At 38.2% G+C, this 20,605-nt stretch overlaps 1 protein-coding gene across 6 annotated transcripts in view; it reads right to left on the bottom strand.

Annotated features, from left to right (window-relative positions):
• Nucleotides 1-20,605, bottom strand: part of PTPN13 (protein tyrosine phosphatase non-receptor type 13) — a 129,882-nt gene that overhangs the window by 39,442 nt on the left and 69,835 nt on the right. For 5 of the 6 annotated variants that reach the window (XM_075500853.1, XM_075500854.1, XM_075500856.1 and 2 more), the window contains 9 exons: nucleotides 15,993-16,088; nucleotides 13,988-14,087; nucleotides 7,225-7,444; nucleotides 5,057-5,131; nucleotides 4,773-4,947; nucleotides 3,545-3,698; nucleotides 3,251-3,389; nucleotides 2,702-2,854; nucleotides 1,088-1,270 (listed from right to left, as the gene is read on the bottom strand). In XM_075500853.1, coding sequence (XP_075356968.1) covers nucleotides 1,088-1,270; nucleotides 2,702-2,854; nucleotides 3,251-3,389; nucleotides 3,545-3,698; nucleotides 4,773-4,947; nucleotides 5,057-5,131; nucleotides 7,225-7,444; nucleotides 13,988-14,087; nucleotides 15,993-16,088 — 1,295 coding nt within the window. The remainder of the gene's footprint in view (nucleotides 1-1,087; nucleotides 1,271-2,701; nucleotides 2,855-3,250; nucleotides 3,390-3,544; nucleotides 3,699-4,772; nucleotides 4,948-5,056; nucleotides 5,132-7,224; nucleotides 7,445-13,987; nucleotides 14,088-15,992; nucleotides 16,089-20,605) is intronic. The other variant, XM_075500859.1, reaches the window with a different exon arrangement.

Here is a 20,605-nt window from a genome sequence, read left to right as displayed (position 1 = left end):
GAGATTTCTGTTAAAATAGGGGTTGAAAGTAATTTGAGATTTACAAAGTAGCACTTTAAAGCTACTTCTGGGCTAGCTGAGATGGTACTTTATTATTATTTAATCTGTCTCTGTTACTGTTAGTGCTGACTAATGACAACCAGTACTATTACATTTTGCAGGATGGGGTTTTCAAAAGCCTCCGAGGAAGTCACAAGGAATGCTGCCACTCAAGAGAAAAAGAACCAGATACCCATCTAATTATGAAATCTATCAGTTAATGTTCCAGATCTTAAACTTATCTTTTTAGTAATTTTTAAGCTTCAATTTACCAACTCTAGTTAAAGTCATATCGCAGATGAAACAGGCTGTAGCTTTTCAATAAGGTATCAGACAGAGTTAGAAGTACTGTTTTCAAAACCTATACAAAGGTAAGCATTTGAAGCTCAAAACCTCATTAAAAACTGACACATGACCACCAGATTATGGTCTATCCACTAAAGTTGGCTGGTATTGTCCAGATCAAGTGTCAGCCCCTGTCATCCACTATAGTTTAACTTAACTACTCTTGGAAATATAACAACTTAAAAGCAACATAGGTACACCTCCCCTAGTTACACTGAGTAGTGGCATTTGCCAGTACCCAGTCCTCTAATACAGAATTCTCACCCTGGCGCTCCTTCATTACCCAAGTCCCATACGGCAGCATGGGCAGATTGCCCAGAAATGCAGTAAATGGGCAGAGCTTCTCCCCATGCTAAGAGAAGCCCTTGATCTATCTTTGTAATAGCTCTTTCTTTAGAAGGCAGGGAAGCTATGTTTCACATCAATATAGACTTGCAAAAACACAGGTGCTAAACTCTCTTCTGAGGCTGGAACCTCAGCAGCATAGAATGCAAGCAATAAAAAGAAAGGAAAAAAAAAATCTTTAAAACATCAAAAATCCTATTTCAATCCCATAATACAACACAGCTCAGCCACACAAAATGTAGTCAGATTACGCTGTAAAACAGCGGCTTAATTTGCAAAAATAAACACACAAACCCAGTATATCTGGAGATAACAAATATAGACATGTACACACAGATAGAAGAAGAGACCGACTTACACTAAAGGATATTTTCTTTGTCTCTCTCCATGGGAAGCGTAGTACAGGTGTGCGGGCACCATTGTGAACTTCAAAAATAACAACTCCTTTGGAGCACACTCCCAGAAGGATACCTGTTTGGGATCTCTTCTCAGGCAACACATGATGAAGATGAACCCCATATTCTGTGAGCCTCTGACACAACTGTACAGATCAATGCAATGAAACTTCTAAGAATATGAAGTTAAGGCTTTTACAAGATTTTCATACCTATATAAATATTATACCTCTACATAAATATTTTAATATATGCATATATATGTGTATGGATTTTAGGAAAAAAGATTCCTCTCTGCCTGGTGATTCCACTTATACAGTTTACAGATGTTACAACAGAGACACATCAGCTGCGCTAGAGGGTTATAAGTCTTGGTAGTACCCTCTTGACTTGCCAAATGCTACAGCAAATGAACCTAGCATTTATTGAAGTCAAACAATGAAAGCATGAATCAAGAACATCTGTGAGTAAATCAAACTTGTACAAATCAATTGTTGGCAACAAACTGTAACTAGCCAGATGTACTTGTTATCGACACATTTCTTAAAACACAGAATTAGAGTGCAATTCTAGTGCAAATAACACTGAAATTCTGTGACCACATTAAGACATCATAACTGCCAAAAGACGCAGTTTCACTCACTTTGCACTCCCAGTCATTCATTCCTGCTGTCTCTTCAGTACTGGCATAAGGGATTGACGTAACGAATCAAACGAGGGAATCTAACTGCTCTCCCCACCCCACCCCCAGTCAGACTAGGTTTAGCTAGGATCAAGTCCCCTACTCTTGTTCTCCATGGTTCAGTTACAAGAACACTTCTGCCAAAAGAGCAACAGCCTTATAAGGGGTAAAGTCAGCTGAATGCCTCTTCCATCACCACCTCAAAGAGACTGTGGAACTACAGTGTGACTGTGGAATTACAGTGTAATGGTTATCCAGTGTCTCAGCAGCAAACCATCACCCCCAAACTGAACTTGTTTGCAGCCATTGTATCAAGGCAGGACCTGATCATTACCTCATGAGCAACAGCAGCAAAACACATAATTGCATTTCTTAATGGGTCCTTTTAGAATAAACCAAATATATCTGTGATTATAGTTTTCCTATCATCTTACATAGTACCTGCACAAGGTAGTCTGCTTGGTAATGCTTCTGGCTTGCTTCATACCAAGCAACGTAAACAGTATTAGCTGTAACAAAACTCTTCATAATTTAAATATATTTTTTTCTCAACAGAAAGAACAAAGGACGTAGGGAATGCAGGGTGTGCTGAGTCATAATCATAGCTTCCTATACAGTAAACACAAGGATCAATAGCTGCTTTTAACTAGTTTGAGCTAAAGCAGGAAGACTACTGATTGGAAAAAAAAGTGAAAGGACTTCCTTCCCATCTATTACGATTTCTTTTCACTTGTAATTATGCGTCTTTTGAGAAGATCTTTTCAGCTTCCTTCCTTTCAGTGTTATTCAGAACCTGAGCTGTTTTCCTGTGCTTTTGCTTTAAGTCCATGCACCCATATTCCCATGAGGAATTTCTTAAGTCACAGATGAAGGAAGCAAACTGCTGCTCACTTACCTTCAAAAATTCTAACTCCGTCTCTTTTTCAGATGCACCCATGTAAGTGCTATGCAATTTTGGCAGCTCTTCCTTGATGTAAGACAGATCTAGTTTCTCCATCACTCTAGCTGGGACATAGTGTTCTATTCTGAAATATGACATGCCATGCACCTACAACACAAAACATTTTTATGATAGCATCTCCATATACTACTTGATGAGCATGAATGAAGCATAAATATTCATTTTACAGAGAATCGTACATTACAGCTGTGTAAGGACAGGGATTCAGAATCTCAACCCTGACCCAGAGCTTAATTTCACATATTCAAGCCTGACTCTACTTCCACTGAAGAGAGAGGGCTCAACACCCAGATCTTGAACTAGTTTCTGCAACAGCCCTGTGTTAGACCAAAAGAAAACTTGCCCACAGCAAAAATTGCCAACAGCATATCAGCTGAGCTTCCAGTCCAGGGCAGAGCTGTGAAGTATGTGTGGCAGCTCACAGTCCATTCTTCAATTAAGCAGCAAGAACACAGTTTCTCCAAGGTGAAATTGATGGTGTACCTCTGCCTGGTAATCTCCATACTCGGCTTGGAGAGCTAGGGATGCTAATAATAAGGCTGTCTCATCATCACAGTGCATCCTGTCTTCCAGGATGTCCTTCCGCAACTGTAGATAATACTGGTGACAGGTCAGCGTATGCCTGGAACAGGAAAACAAAACAAACAAAAACCACAAAAAACCCCACACAATCTTTGGTACTCTTTCTGTTATAGCAAGTTTCCAGTATTTGATTAATATCCAATTTCTGTCCATAAATGTAGGGCTTAAGGGGTTAAAAAAATTTCATACACTCACTGTATAAGACTGACATCATCCACAAAAAACTTTATGCGAAAAAACAGAGTGAAGTTGACAGGGGGCTTGTTCTTTTTCTTCGGTTCTTCTTTCCATCCTTCTGGAGCTACTTTACTTAGCTTTATGTCAGGATCAACGAAGAAAAATTCATTGTCTGCCATGAATGTTACAGGGAAGCACATGGGTAAAAACATTAAAACCAAATATTTTCTCCAGCTGGAGGATCAAGACCATATTTACAATTCTGAACTTTGGTTTTGAACAGTAAGGTTTTGTGTTGACTAACAATGGCTTATAAGCACAATAGCTATTAAAGGGAACACTGAATAAGGGCAGAAGAAATAATTTTATAGTTATCCTAAAGGCACCAGTGGAAAAAAAAAAGAAAAATAAAAAAAAGAAAAAGGTTACCTTCCATGATAGCTACAAAATAGGAGCTAGGGTTTCTTTAAAATTTCAAATTTCTTATCCAATAGGAAATCTAAAATCTGTCATTCCTTCCCTCCCTTACTACTTCTGTCCCATTTACATTTCTGCAAAATGTTTTCAAGGCTTTTGAAATTGCCAAGAACACAGGGAGCCTGCCATGGATGGAGTAAGCTCTTGGGCTGCTAAGGGCTTCTATCTCACGCCAATATTCTGAAGCGCTACAGTTATGTAACCGCCTGTGAGACATGCCATCAGGAAACTTGGGTCTGAATGCCATTAGTTTTGCCACAATAACCTTCTACCCAGTGCGGGGGGGGGGGGCGGGGGGGAAGGTCCAACTTCTGGTCTGTTCTAATAGCAAAAAATTAACAGCTCAGGAGCAAATACTTGTTTCTTAAGGCAACTCTCTATATACAAGGGGCCCTCCTATGCATCCTAATGGGTCTGCCTCCACAAGAGGCTGCAACATTGCCTAGGGCATATTAACAGAACCCAAAGCCCTTTCATGTCCTCTGAGGGGTACTAGTCAGAGTGATGGCAACAAACAGCACAGAAGAAAACTCAGCAACCAAAGGGAAAAGGCTGCCCAAGATGAGCTGCCATTACTCAGGTAAACATAGAATTTTATTGTGCGAAGTTGTTCTTCATTGAGGAATGTATTTTGCCTCAATACAAGTGAGCGTAACTCAAAGTAAATGCTTTGTAAATGCCAGGCAGCGTCTGCTTATCTTTTCTCAACACCACGTAGCTAATTCTTCTTATTCTGTACCTGTCAACTACATCAAGTCATTATTCTTACCTCTTAAAGTAGCCAATCCAAACAAGTGATGCTCCACTAAGCCAATATGGGCAACAACCATATCAAAGACATCTTTACATATTGTTTTGGTATCACAGGTCAGCTCCAGCTTCTGCCCACTTAGAAGCATCACATTTACTTTTCGCCTGGTGTCATCATTCTTCCCTTTCTTAGTCTGCATTTTGTGAAATAAAATATCCCCATATTCACACTTGTGATAAAAGCACATTTGTTGGTTTAACATACTTCACCCACCACTGATTGCTGAATAGCCCCTTTCTTACCAAGATAGACTTCGGTAGATCCAAGGAGATGAATGGCTCAATCGTCATTTTCACAAATTCAGGGCCAAAGAAATTCTGCAGATCACAAGAGTATGAATGAACACTGTGTTGCTGGAACAACAGACTGAGGCATAGTTAACTTCTACCCTGCAAATGCCAAAGAGGAACCAAAGGCCAAAACTAGAAAATTGTACTGAATTCCTCCCATGAGGTGGCAAGTCTAAAGAATCTGATTTTGCCAGCATGAGTGCCAGATACCACTGGCAAGCTACAGTGTTGCCAACATTATTACTCTGCATATTTTCCTTCCTTTGCTGGACAAAAAGCCAACACTGTATTTTCCTTCCTTTAAAATACAGGCTGTGGGTTGCATATTGGGACCATCTGGGCTTATCTCAGTAAGCAACTACCTGACATTACTAAGGTTTTCTGCATTGGTGGCAATTCCGCCTTGACAAATCTCTGCCTGTAACACACAAGACTCATCTCCTGAAGACTGAAATGTATTAGCCTAATTTTATCTGCTGGGTGCAAGCAGAGATCCTGGCCAATTTCTGTCTGCCTGTAGACAAATAATTGTTCTACTAATTCACCCTGTAAATTATAGAAGGTTACCTGTCCAAACTGTTAAAGGAAGTCCTCTGCACAATACCCACTTCAATACCACATTAAAGAAGTGGCCCAAGATTCACCTTTTGAGGGAAAACCTTCACTGGCTACTGCCTACTACCTACTGTGTTGTCATGGTTTAACTTCAGTTGGCAACTAAGCACCACACAGCTGCTTACTCACCCTCCCTGGTGGGATGGGGGAGAGAATCAGAAGAGCAAAAGTAAGAAAACATGTGGGTTGAGATAAGAACAGTTTAATAATTATGGGGGGGGAAAATACTACTACTACTACTAATTAAAAATTGTAATGAAAAGGAAAACAACAAAAGAGAGAGAGGAACAAAACCCAGGGAAAAAAACCCCAAGTGATGCAACCGCTCACCACCTGCCGAGTGACACCCAGCCAGTCCCCAAGCAGTGATTGCTGCCCCCTGCCCAACTCCCCCACCTTTATATACTGAGCATGATGTCATATGGTATGGAATAGCCCTTTGGCCAGTTTGGCTCAACTATCTTGGCTGTGCCCCCTCCCAGCTTCTTGTGCACCTGGCAGAGCATGGGAAGCTGAAAAGTCCTTGACTAGTGTAAGCACTGCTTAGCAACAACTAAAACATCAGTGTGTTATCAACATTATTCTCAAACTAAATCCAAAACACAGCACTATACTAACTACTAGGAAGAAAATTAACTCTGAAACCAGCTGAAACCAGGACACTATATGTAACACAAACTATATGTAACACATCTGCACGTAAACCTCTTAAGGGCTGGGGGAGGAACCAACCTGGTTAGTTAAATCCTACATGAACTAACTGGTCAGAGTGCTATGGACTGGAGACAGATATAGGAAATATTACCCTGGATTAGGACAGAAAATTCACCTGATTCTTGTTTCAAGTTTTCCCATCCTTAAAATAATAATAATAATAAATAAATCCAATTCACTGAATGAAGCAGCAGAGGGCATCAAGACATCATCTCTTCTAAACATCAGCCACTCTATTTACCTATACCTCTGTCTCCCTCTTTCTCTGTAATTTTATATTTCATACACATACTGAGACAGCTGGGAAAGGAAAGGGGAGTTTGCACGATGATTCAGGGTGAACACAAGGGCCAAATGAATCCTCTCTGCCTCTCTACCTTCCCAACTTGTTCATTTAATAACCTTTGATAGTGGTGGGACACATCCACATTCCACTAAGAGAAATAAATGCAAATTGAAGTGGTTGAAAACACCACAGAATACAGGAGAAAACTACATCTTACCTCTGTTAGGACGCTACACTGTTTAATCGATGCAATCTTTAGTCAAGGCTTGCTGTATGTTCTAGTATCTCTTTAGGCTATGCAGCCACTAATGCCACAACACCTCAGAAGCTTACCCTGTGAGAGTAGGTCTTTCCTATCAGGGCAACACCAAACACCTAGTATTTAATCTGTTGATGACTGTTTATTACAGGACACAGTTTATGAATCCCAGGTATCAGAGTTTCAGTCAATACACTGCTCTGCTTCAACGAAAATAAAAGAGTTCACCTGAGATCAGGGCATTACCCTCAGTTTTCTTTGTGTCATGGCTGTTTCCAGGGCTATTTCTCTCAGCGGATCTCTGGTGATGTCAAGCATTGAGGACTTAATTGCATCTTCTGGGTAGAGGTTAGGTCGGGACTGCCTGAGAGCCATTCTAGCTTGCAGTTGCATCATTTCTTCTTCCTGATGCTTTAGCATCACTTCTTGACTTATTAGATTGCCGTCAAATGGTGCTTCATGTTGCCTACGGTATAGTCAGAGGGGATGAAAGACATTAGTAGGTCTGCCTAAGACATTCTGCTGCTTTAAGCACTTACCTAAGTGGAAATCCAGAACACAAAAACTAGTTAATCAAATACATTTAACACAACATTTATTCAGCAGCCAGGAGGTTAGCACTCTACAGCAATCCATCAATATAGAAAGTGCGCAAACATGCCAAGTTTCTACAGCTGCCTGTCATTTATTCATATGAAAACAAAGGCTCAGCTGAAGTCTAAGAAACACTTGACACTACAAACTCAGTGAATCAGTACAAAACCAGTGAACACACAGGAGGAAGAAAAACATTAATGCTTTGAAAATATCTTAATTTCTCTGTTCAAGCAGGGACTGTGAAAAAAGCATGCTTGAAAACACGTCGTTAAAGAAAAAACTAAAATAACAGTGTACTTTATATAAGTAAATATTGCTCCAATCACTTTCTCCGTAGCAATTCTTTACAAACTCTTTGCACAGCACTACTGCAAGAGTGCTAGTGCTTTTTCCTGAGCAGTACTATAGCTTTGCCTGAGCAGTAGTATAGCCTGAAATATTTATATAAATATTTTATATGTAGCAACATCCTATATAGTAAATTATTCTAATATACTCCAATGTTTTCATCATCTTATTTTGCTGAAAAAAATCCTTTTCTTTTAAATTCCTAAGAATGGCTTGGTTGATACACAGCCACCACAAAAAATAAATTAGAGTCCAAATTAATAATCTGAAGGGAAAAAAGAGAAAAAACAAACAAAAAACCCCCATCAGTATTTCTGAAAAACACAGCAAGCTATCCTCTAGTTCTTTTCTTAGCAGGTATGGATCTCAAATGTCGTACCAATTTTATTCTCTGTGGAAGGAAAGAAATCCATGTCCCATTTTGAGTGAACAAAAGCCATTTTTTATTTAGAGCCTTATTTATTTTTTATTTGAAAATCAGGAGGCTAGGAAATATGAAGGAAGGAGAAATCCAAGAAAAATAAAACCAACTTCTACTCCCCTCCCTCTGTCCCATGCTTACAGAAAAACACCTTTAAACCCCAAACTAAATATAAACCAATCAAGGCTTCTTTAGAAATCTTAAAACAAGAAAAAACAATGTTCTTCTGTTAACATAACTAGACACAGGCAATTTTTAAACACAAATGGACAGGGGAAACTAACAAGACTTTCATCCACCAAAAAACACTTTCAGCAATTCTAAGCTAAGTGTTAGTTTAGATGGTACACTAGAGTTATGAAAAACATGAAAGAGCAAAGAAAGTGTTTTGAAGCCTGCATATCATTGTACTGAAGTTTAGGAATACAGATAAATATAGAGTAAGTCCTGCACGGACACTGATGTACAGCCCTTTGTAGTAAAAGGTAATCTACAGACTTTTAAATACATTAAATTTATATACCTATTTTTTAAAAGAACCTAAAGATACGTTTGGTGAATGACAAATCAGTTAACAAACTAAGAGAAAATGCACCTGTCCAGACAGCACAGTTGTCTACGCTAATTGGTGGACATGATTTCAATTTTTTTTTTTTTTTCATCTTTTTACAGCAAACTTTCTAATGAATGCCAATAGTGTGAACAGTGTACCACATTCTCTTAATTTTTTTAATACTGAAACTTAATAAAGTTTCATTGGTTAGCATACAAAACCAGCATTAAAATAAGAAGAGTTATGTTATCATGAGAGTCCAAACAATAAAACGCCACTAATATGCCACAAACTGAGTAAAACAATGCTGAAGTTCCTCAAATGGAATTTCAGGGAAGATACAGGGTAGTTACAGAAAAATGTATTAATCTAAGCCCATTATCCTCTCCATTGTGTAGGGCTTTCATAGCATCACTTCCCTTCTCCCTCCGCTGTTCCTTTCTGCAACAGACTTAATAATGTGCACCTAAAAGGACAAAGTAATGAGAAAAGGCCTCAAACCTGCAAAGACTTGTGCACATGCTTAGCTTTTCACCAAGAGGAAGCTTATTAAGATCAACATATGTGGGAATATTCACAATGAACTAAGTTAAACTACACCCACGAGTGCCCTTCAGATCAAGGTCTAAGGATGGGCTCTGAAATAAAACCAAACACTTTCTGAACATAAATATCTTTCATATCATCTTTGATAATTTGTAAAGATAGACATGTTGCAACTGGCTGTATCTGAAAACACTTGCTAATGTGAAAACCCCTACCGCAGAAAAAAATTTTGCCTTTTTAATAACATACAGCTCTGTGCAAAGAAGCAATCATAAGTTACTGTGTAAAGTATTATCATTATGTTGGTTTATCATCTTCATTGACATATATTAGTTTCTCTGAAAATTGGGGTGAGTGTGGGGTGTCCAGGGAGGAAGTTAAAAAAGCTAATGGTTTAAAAATTTTCCCAACTTAGTATATGAGCACTATCACCAACCAGAAATCAGCATGCTTCAGCATCCTGGGTAAGTAAAAGTAACTCTGGCTTGGTCAGACTGTCCATTTTCTATAGAGGGTATCAGCATGATTCACTCTTTAGGTTCCAAGACAAGGAATGCATCTCTCATTCTACAGCAGAGGAGATACTGTTGACAGATATGGGTCTTCCTTGAAGATACATTCTTCCATGAAGTTCAGAATATGCAAGTATTATTACTCCAACAAAAAGAAAAAATCCAAATTACATTCCTAACAGATAACATCATAAAAGTGTGTTTCCTATAGTACTTCATCAGACAAGTACTTGGCTGCTACTCTGTATTTTCATCAGTGTCTGACTGCAAACCAGAATCTCAGAGTTACTTATTAACCTGAAGATGGTAGGTGAGTAGTCACCTGGAAGGCTGACTTGTATAAAAGAGGGAAGAGAATTAACTCCTCACCTAGTGTACTTACCAAGAAATTAGCAGATATTGGATCAGAGAAGGAAGTTGGAAGAAGGGAAGCAGGTAGGCATTCTCTAATGATTAGTGCAGTGGAAAGGTCAGGAATAGATTGAGAAAGACGGATGCTTTTTGGTAAGGTCGGAAGGATATGGAAATTAAATCTAGTGGAAGGAAAAGGCAACAGAAGGAAGAAATCCATGTCAGCTGCTGCTCCTAGAGAGAAAAAGGAAGAAATAATAAAGGAAGAAAAAAAAAGGAAAAAAGAAAAAAAAAAAAGGGAAAAAATAAGGAAAATAAGGAATACAAGAAGCAAAGAGGAAACACAGACACAAGTATCCATTGCTGTGAGGAAAGCATTCCAAGAAGTTTAAAGGATAACAACAGTCACAGACCATGAGAAGGGTTTGAGTGTACTCTGAGCATACTACTGAAAAATCTATGGCTTCTTCTAGTTTAAGAGCAGGCCAACCCACCCAAAGAGCAAAAGTCATGCTGGCTGATAACTCTGAGCAGCTTCACTGGTTTTTTTAATATTGGCAGTAGACTCCCTCAACTCCAAATCCCTCTATTTGATTTACAGTTCCGTGGATAATTAAGCAGACTGCCTCTAAGGACATGCCACAGGAGCAGTAAATTTAACATGTATTGAAGTACAGATGGTATCTCTGAACACAGAGAAAAACACTGAAACATGCTCCCAAGAGCTGATGGAATTCAAGTAATGGATTAAGTTGCATATACTTCCCCAAACCCTGAAATCAAACGACCAGCCAAAAAATGTAAACCCTGAGAATCTGCTCCTTGGAACTACTTGATAACAAGAGTTTTACTTTGAGAGCTTATGTTTCTGAAGTTATAAAAGCCATGGTCTTCAGCAACACAGGACATTTTAAAGCAGCAACATGCAGTGTTCTGGATAAAAATATTAAGTTACTTTCTTAGGAATCTCCCTGTTTAACTAGCTACCATCTTTGATGGTATTCCTTTTTACACTTGTTAGCACTGGAAAGTTTTAACAGCTGTTGGAGAAAGGCAGAGACAGCGCGCGCGCGCACTATTTTCTATTCAGCTCACATAATTAACGGAGATATTATCTAAGTATTATTTTAGGACCAAATTCTGCTCGTGGCTGCTTTCCTGTTTCTCGATAGGTCTACAAAAAAAGCTAGTAAAACTAGCTTTCAGGAGTTCAGCCTCCTTTTTCCATCTTGGATATACTTACTAGTCTGGTACTTAGATTAAAAAAAAAGCTTTTTCACCTTACGAAAAACAGGTAACAATTACGAAAATCAGTAAAGAACTATCTGTGGTACCCTGCCATGACATTTTTGTGCAAGTGCAGAGTGGTATCTTTTAGCAAAGGCATTGAGAGGAGGCGCCAAGCAGAAACAGGAGATTAAAAAAAAAATACTAAGCCTTGAAGTAAGACTGTATAGTTACATACATGTAAAATTCATTCCATTGGTAAGCACAACAGATAAGTCTACGCTGCACTTACAAAACAATATTTTCCTTCTAGATTTCACACATATACAAATTACATCCATTAAAGGTACCAGTCTTAACACAGCAATATAAAGTAAAATAATGTAAAACAAACCATGAGAAACTATGTACTGTTTTACCATGGCATTTTCACTTGCATTATAGGCCTGATTCATTTACAACAATGTGACTCATTTACATACCACATACTACTTTCTGTTTCTGAAACATTTTGTAAATAGAAACAAAAGTTCTCTATCAGCATCCACAAATTACTGCTGTTTTATTTTGAAGCATAGCTACAGTGTTGAATTGGCAACTTTCCTGGGTTCAAGTCAAAGAAGAATGAAGGTTGACTTAGCAGTATTCACCAAAAGAAAAAGAACAATGGCAAGTAAGTTAAGAAAGCTATACGCTCATTCTGTACACACAGTAGTAATAGTATACTTTGTCATTCCAGCGTGGTGCTAAGACAGCATAAAATGCAAAGCAGAAATTTACAGCTCTTTAATGGGGTTATATGGAACATAAACCTGTAACCCAAGTCCTTGAAAATTTGCTCTAAAAGCTCACATGCTAGCCAAAATCCTCTTACATCAAGACAGGCTGGATTTCTAAGACCGCTTGGACACTGCAGTTTAACGCATACGCTGTTACATGAATAGATACCATATTCCTGCCAACAAGGCAGTGTTGACCCAGCTAAGCAACACCTAAATACATCTCCCCTGCAAGAAATGCTAATATATATATTTCTAAATGACTTTGCATTTTTCAGGCAAAGTGCAAGTAGTAAGAAAACCAACGCAGCTGCTCAACAGATCACTGAAAGCTGCAAGATTTCCACGTAACTGTTCTCTTGTTCATCTGCACTCAGATACAGCTCATCTGAGACCCTGCCTTACTCAGATCCATTTAAGGCACACAAAATAGCGCAAGAAGCAGATGTTCTTTTATTTTCATCTCCAGGTTCAAAGCATGGCTCTAAGCCCTACTTACTGTGCATCACCGTATATGTTAAATGAACATGGAGGACACATTTGACAGCCTTGCCACATCACCTGAAACAGTTCCAATCTTCAAACACCTCTAAGTTTCTTTAATAGGATAGAGCAGGATTCCCATCCAACTTATGCCAAAAATATATAAATATCCTAAAATATTGAGCACAGCAGCAATCTTTTTCCTGAACTACCCCAAACAAAGCAAAAAGCTGCCGAGAGAAGGCTTTGTTGTTGTAATGTGGTGAGGGAAGAGGGGGAAAATACGTGTCTTTTTTTTTTTTTCTTTTTCCCTTATTACAAAAATTATTTGAATCCTTTTGATAAAATATTCCAAGGCGATTCAGCATCTGGCAGAGACTAGAAGAAGAAAATTTTCCATCCAAAAGGTCAATGGCAATAAAAATTCTCAAACATTTAGAATGGAACCACTCTCAAAACCTAACAGGTATGGCAAAATATGCTTCTGCTGTACAAAGATGCTGTATTAAGATGATGTACAAAGCAGAACTTACTTTTTAAAGCAATAGTGATGAACAGCACTTGAAAAAAATAAAACCCAAACAGATGTAATATTCAAATACACAGCACAGCAAAATAAATTTCAAAAAGCGTAAATTGTTACTGAGTTGGCCTGCCTAATCAGTGCTGAGGTATTAAAAACAATTAAAAAAAAATTAATCCAAACACAATAACATAAATAAAGAGTTTGTATGCCTTTTGGCTTATTTCAAATAAGCAAGCATGCTATCATTTCCTTATTAAATTTAAAAAATGAAAATTAATCTGTATTAATATCAATACTTTCCAAAACTTTATTTTAGAAAAGTATAATCAAAATAAAAATTATTAAATATTTCCAAGCAGAACATAGCCCCTGACCTTCTGACAGATATGGCAACTTGACAGAGTACAACCCAGTCTCCATTAAATATGGGAACCGAATTTGGACTCCTAACTGGTATACTTACCTCTACACCACAGTGCATCACGAGACTTTTACTTCAGACTGCAATATGTATTTCTGAAATGCTATTTTCTTCCAAGTATAACATGCCATTTTTTAACCTTAAACAGAAGCTGGGATGGGAGTGAAAAATTCACTTGCAGATTTAGAATACTTTCTTTGATAAAGAGAAAGCACTCCAAGACATATTGTTTTCACAGGGTTTACCTTGCCCTCTGAGAATTAGCTTGACTCGATGTGGAGATATCATCAGCACCTGGCAAAGCACCACTGGCATCATCTCTCTTGAAACCTTCACTTCTTCTCACTAGCAAACCAAAAGACAAATTAATACCTGACTGGGCAACAAAGCACACAGAGTAATCCCATCTAAAAATCAAGGACTTATCAGTCATATGAGATTACTTAGAAGGAATCAGATTCATGTGTTCTGCACAATGGCATTACAGTATTAGACAAACTAGCATTATGAAGTTGATTTCAGTTTTCAAAGTGATTTTATAGTTTCCCCCAATGAAGATAGCTGCACTACACAAGTACTTTGAAGAAGAATACTAAGGAAGGCCTAAAAGAAACCACAATAAAAAACCCACACACACAACTGCATAGACACCTTTCCAAGGTGACACATTTCTTTGTCACCCATGAGTTGAGATACATACATGGCACTGACATCATACAAAACCACTCCAGAACAGAAATAGAGCAGCTAGGTAAAGTAATTATGCATCCAGTTCACAAGAAGGGAGTTAAGAAACCAGTACATATATTGCTGAGCTCCTGTGTTCAATTTTGGTCCCTGGAATCTGACTCCTCCTTATAATTTATAAAAAAAATTTTTTTTTTTCTTTTGGCAATATACTAACCTGCTACCTGTAATAGCTGTCTCCTTTGCTGGTATGTCTTCCTGTAGCAGCACCTGAGATGCTACACTTGATGCCTGATTTTGCAAACTACTTCACTTTTCATCTCTTACTGTACCCTCAATAAACAGAGCTAGGAGGAGAGCTCTTGCAGAACACATTACAGCCACGTTGATTTATAAATAGTTCTTTTTTACAGTCATTTCACTGAGTCCAGCAATACTAATACTAGGCAATACTAGTACTAGCAATACTAATACTACCAATACTAGCAATACTAATACTAGGCAATACTAGTAGCCAGAAAGAAGCTCTCTCTTGCCTGTACAAACTTAGGAGTTGTTGACTTTGGACTGGAACACATAAACAGCCTGTTCTAAATGGCAAGAAAATGAAGGGAAATGCGTTACAGGAGCCTTGGTACTTGTTACTGCTCCTTAGGCTTCTGGCTCAGTAAGTAGGAGGATAGATAAAGAGAAGGAAGGTTGAGAGAGCAGCATGTGCATGTACTCTGTGTGTACAGAATATTCTGTGTGTACAGAATACATACGGTGCAGCTATACTCTAGCTTCCTAACTATCGCTTTCTTTCCTCATTTTCATGGTTTGTCTCCATCACTTATAATGATTCTGCGAAGCTGACTGTTTCATCAACTGTGCTCTCCTCTTGACTTCTTTTCACCATTTTACCACTTCTTTCAAAAAATGCTCCAAGCATTTCCTTCCATGCTGTGCTTCCACTGTGTAACAAAAACCCTTCCTGCCATATATCAGCGAACAACCCTTCATACCAACTCCTGCTTTTCCAAGCCATTGATTTCATAGAACTTAAATTTATCATACAAACAGCCTGTACTATGTACTACTTTTGCATTCCACTGAAATCCTTGGCCTATAACTTATCAACCATTTAACCCTCACAGTAAAACCCACTGATAAAAAAAATAATTAAACCATGAATGTCCCATATAAAGCTTTTGCAATTTACTGTTATTGTAGACTAACAACTTGATCATTTTTGTGCCTCTGAAGACAGCGTGTTATTTGAAACAAGCACTCCAGTAAAGAGTTAACCATTTCCAGCTTTTCCTATCAATTTCCCTTCCAGAGTGCTAAATGTCAAACTCGTTTCTGAACAGACTGCCAATTATGTTGAACTGTACTCAATGTTGTAATTACATGAGATCATCTTACAACTTCATATTAGTGATAATTATCAAGCCTCCTACTAAAGATTTAACTTGATACTTTCGGGGTCTATTTTTTTTATCTTGAACTTTTTTCTTTAGTTTTGTTTGTTTGTTGTTCTTCTGTTGTTGGTGGTGTTTTTTTTTTAAACACAGGTCTTACCTTGCCTGAAATCTGATTCCGAAGAAATAACAGATGGACTTTCACTCGAAGTACTATAAACGTCACTGTGGTAAGACTTGTACCTTCTCAAAGGCTCTGAAAGTTTAAATCAGGCTATCAGAAGAGTAAGAGAGCAACAGTTCTAATGCAAAAGTCAAACACAAGTTAACATTTGAAATTTTCTGAAATCTTGTCAAAAAAATTTTTTTTTAAATGCCTGTCTGTGCTATGGAGTCTGAAAGCAAACACTCAGTGGATGCTGTGCAGTCCCATTCTGTCCCCACTGTCTGAGGGTTCTGTGGTCTGCCTGGCCTCTCTTGGCTATTCTAACAGAGTCACCTCCCCTGAACTTCTCTCTCATCATCACTTCCAAGTTAAAACTAATATTTAAAAAAACCAACAAAACCCAAGACAAAACCCAATCCCTCCTGCATACAAAACCGATGAAAACATTTGGTGCACACCTCTTGCGTGTAGAAAGCAACCACCAGGACTCAGTCCCTGGCTCCTTCACAATGAAAAAGGAAAAATATCCACAGAAACAAAGCAGGAACTGGAAAATTATAATTCATTCAGCGCATCTTTGGCATCCACAAAATATGATTAACAATCAATTAATAAGCCCCTATAAGATATTTAATTAACCAGAACATGCAAATGCATGTAATGAGAAATCAATACAGCAGTCTCAGTTCCTACTCTCAGTGGATTCTTTAAATAACATACTGGAGCAAAGGACTCTACAGAAGGGGTACGTACTTGACATTTGCAACAATCTCCCAAAACTTTCCTATGCATAAGCCAACAAACAACCACATAGTGTACATAAAAGCAGAAAACAAACCAAAAAATTCCCCACGTTTTGGGATTATCAATGCTTCACTAAGTGAGAGAAACTTCAGGTGTCTTTATTTGCAGAAGGCTGTCTCTGGTCTAACTACAGTTAATGTTTTTGAAAACAAAAGTGATGATACAGAGGAAACACATGTAACTGCTCTGAAGACAAGTGCAAATCACTACAGCAAGGAATATAAAATGTAAGAATACAAAATGGGGAACACATGAGCAGATGAGTCTGGATGCTGCAAAAAGGAAGGTGGAGGTTCCAACTTCCCATATCCAGAAAATGAAACACTTGCTGAAAAATTCTGCAAGAACAATAAACCTGCAGCATAACCTGTATTAGGTCAGAGGACAAGTTAGACATGCAGTCAACAGCACTACTCATTCAGACTTCCTACAGAAGCAGGGAAAACTCCAAATAGGAAAAAGGCATGAAAAGACACAAGATAATGCAGTAGACCAAGACTAAAGACTAGTTCAGGTTAATTTTGCACTATCTGTTTCCAAAACCTTCCTCCTTAAAAGCCAGCATTTCCCCCATTTCTACCAGCTCACTTGGGTTGTGCAGTTCCCCACTGTCCCACCAAATACAAGATTCCTTAAGAAACCTCAGAAAAGTAAGCAAAGTCGCCAATCAACCTATGAAACCAACTGCTCCCGCCAACCCATCCCAGTTGCACAGCTTAGCAGCATAAAACCCAATTAATCCTAAGGATATTTCTCATTACTCTCAGAAATGAGCAATACTGCTTGCACATTTGCAAACCAACCTACAGCAAGATGAAGAGAATTCACTGGGGGGTGTGGGGTTGCTTCAGTCTTTCACAAAGGCTACTTTTAGTGTTCTGGATTTTACAACAAAGAAATCTACTGCCAATCTAGCAATTACTTGCCCAACAAGGGAAATTAAAAAAAAAAAAATTCAGTGGGTAGCTTTTGGAGATGTATTTTTAAAATGTTCGCAGCCCTTTAAGTGAGGCATCAATCCAAACATGATACTGGAGCTACAGTACAGAAACGTTTAACTGAAAAACAGATTTCTTCTTTCCCAGTAGTTTTATTAGCTGTAGGTTTTTCAAGTCTGCTAAATTGACTGTGAAGCAAGAGGATGGAAAGGGAACAATAAAATACAACATGAGATTTTAAACAGATTTATTTTTTTCCACCTAGTCAGCAGCATGAGCTTCCTGAATTGCACACAAATTGTGGCTTCATCCTGGTTCTTCAAGACATAAAATTTTGCAAAAAATAAATGTAAAATGGTAAAACAGAAATATGCAGTTAAAACACAAAACGACTGTACGTGGTGGTGTGATATCTGACTCTGCAGGGTATTTGACTTCTCTTGACTCATAGCAGGAGTTGGCGCCCTGCTGTAGGCCAAGGGGTAAGTTCATGAGCCAAGAAACATAAAGCAAGATTCCCAATCACTGCTTATCTCAATGTTTTTACAGACCTCCACATGAAGCCCAGCTAGGTTTAAACCTATTCTCCCAGCGTTCACAAATAGAGACAGAGATGGGACCGCCCTCTTTTCTTGTCACATCTTTCTCCCTAAGCAAGACCAGACAACTTATCCCAATAGCACAAGCAAAGGTATTCATCTCATCTTCTGGAGGCATTTTACAACCTTTCCACATGGGGCTGCATCAACGACTATCAGCCTGTTCAGCCTAGGGACAAAAGTTTAAAGGCAATTAAGAAGCTACAGCCTGAAATTTGGGGTAAATCCTCTAGATTTTTCTTCACTTTGCTCAGTTTAGGGAAAATATATACAGATGTGGAACTGTTTGCTGCTGGGGTATCTTCTCTTTGGTAACCACCTTCCAGTTCTCTGCTGGTATATACACATGCCTATGTACACCCCCTACACATCTCCCCAACACCACACCTCCTCTTAACCAAACTTAATCTTTTCCGCGGCATGGACAGGACATGCACTGCAGACCTGAAAACTTTCAATTAAATTGTACATATTGAGACTACTATAATGTATCTATAATGCTTGCAAAACTACCCAAATAACTACTACTCCTCTCATCCAGCAAATTCTCCTCAATTCTAATATATCATATTAGGGTTTAACTTTAGAGAAGGCCTTGGATCATGTCCAAGCCAGACTTCTAATTAAGAACTGACTTCCAAAGGTCACAAAGTCCCAGTTCTGGGATTAAGTTGAAGTTAAACTTTTCATACAATAGTTTCAAAAATGAGGACAAACTTCTAGACTGTCTGGCTGTGAAGGAACTGAAAGATGACATCAATAAAAGCTAAAGATGACAATAAAACAACTTCTCTCTCAAATTTACAATTTTGCCTGGGATTTTTGAATGGCCTTCGTTTGTTGTTTTGCTTTGGGGTGTTTTTTGTTGTTTGATTGGTGGTTTTGGGTTTTGTTTTTTTTTTTTTTTTTTAATTTTTGGTGACTGAAGAGAGACTTCAGAATTTATTTAACTTGTAGAAACATGAAGTACATTGTAGCAAAAAATTATTCTACCAGTTACACTTCTTAACATTTCAGTATTTAGATTACAGTCTCTTACTAGAACACTTCAAGTCATTTCATACCTTAATAAAAAAACAAACCTGAGTTTAAGTATTTAAGAGTCCATAACTAAAATGAGTATATAAAACTTGTACTAATAATATAAGTTAACACGCGGTAGCACCACAATGCAGAGATGAATGAAGCATTACAACTTGAAGAATCTGTGTTTGTGCTGCTTAGTGCTGCAGTGATGCTTTTTCAAACTCCCTGTCAAAGCCAGCAGAGCACAACCTTACAGGCATGTAACGCAGCATAAAATAACAAAACACAGTATTTACACAAGGCAAGACATGCAAGCCCAAACAAGTAATTTACAGAAAGCCTCATCTCAGCCAACTTCAACAGAAATTAGAGAATCACATTTAGCTTGGAATTTCATTATCCTGAACACGTGACTCACATTAGATACACAGGTTTTCAAATACACATTATTACAGATTTATTACTGGCTGTACAGAGAAGGAAAAGGACAGAAAAGATGGCAGAGTTAAATAGGCAGTTTCACGACAGGGAGGGAGCTCTTGTTTGCTCTTTCAGGTTTATTGGTGGGTGCCTCTATTACTTAAGAGTGTTACTACAATACCATTTCAAACATATTAATTGTCCTTTAGGAGACGCTGGGATGTGCTGCTTTCACAAGAGTTTAACCAATAGGTTAGAGTCATATTTACTCTTCTTTTTCCTCTTTTCATCTAAGAAAACTTGAATTATCTTATGCAAGGCAACATAGGTTTAACAGGAAGAACATAGAGATTCAGAATAAATCTCTGGGAAGGATTCATATCCAACAAGTGCACAAGGGAAATAAATCCATTCAGCCTTCCAGGGGAGCAAGCTCATTTTAACTTGCAAGATTTCCACCACCCATGTTCTAAATGAAAAATCTGTATTGTGCATGCAGCCCAAGTCACCAGCCATCCAGGCAACTCCCTAGAGAGCCTAACAGACACCTGATGCATAGGGTCTAGCAGGATCTGAGTGACAGGAATAAACAGAGCCTTGTAAAATTGCAGAAAACACACATCTCTAGGGCTAGGCTGGAAAGGAAAACAGCAAGATTAAAAATAACAACTCCAGGGTCTGGTAAGAACTCAGTGTCTTGTACTTAGAAAGATACCCTTCTTTTCTGGATCTGGATCATGCCATTTAGGATAAGGTATGTAAATGGACACAGACACTGACTGAAAGTATGGCCAATAAAGTTTGTTGTTTGATTTAAATG

The sequence above is a fragment of the Mycteria americana genome, chromosome 4 (genome assembly GCF_035582795.1).
Source record: "Mycteria americana isolate JAX WOST 10 ecotype Jacksonville Zoo and Gardens chromosome 4, USCA_MyAme_1.0, whole genome shotgun sequence".
Taxonomy (NCBI): Eukaryota; Metazoa; Chordata; class Aves; order Ciconiiformes; family Ciconiidae; genus Mycteria; species Mycteria americana.
The sequence above is the reverse complement of the archived record's forward strand: the minus strand, read 5'-3'. Positions and strand labels throughout refer to the sequence as shown.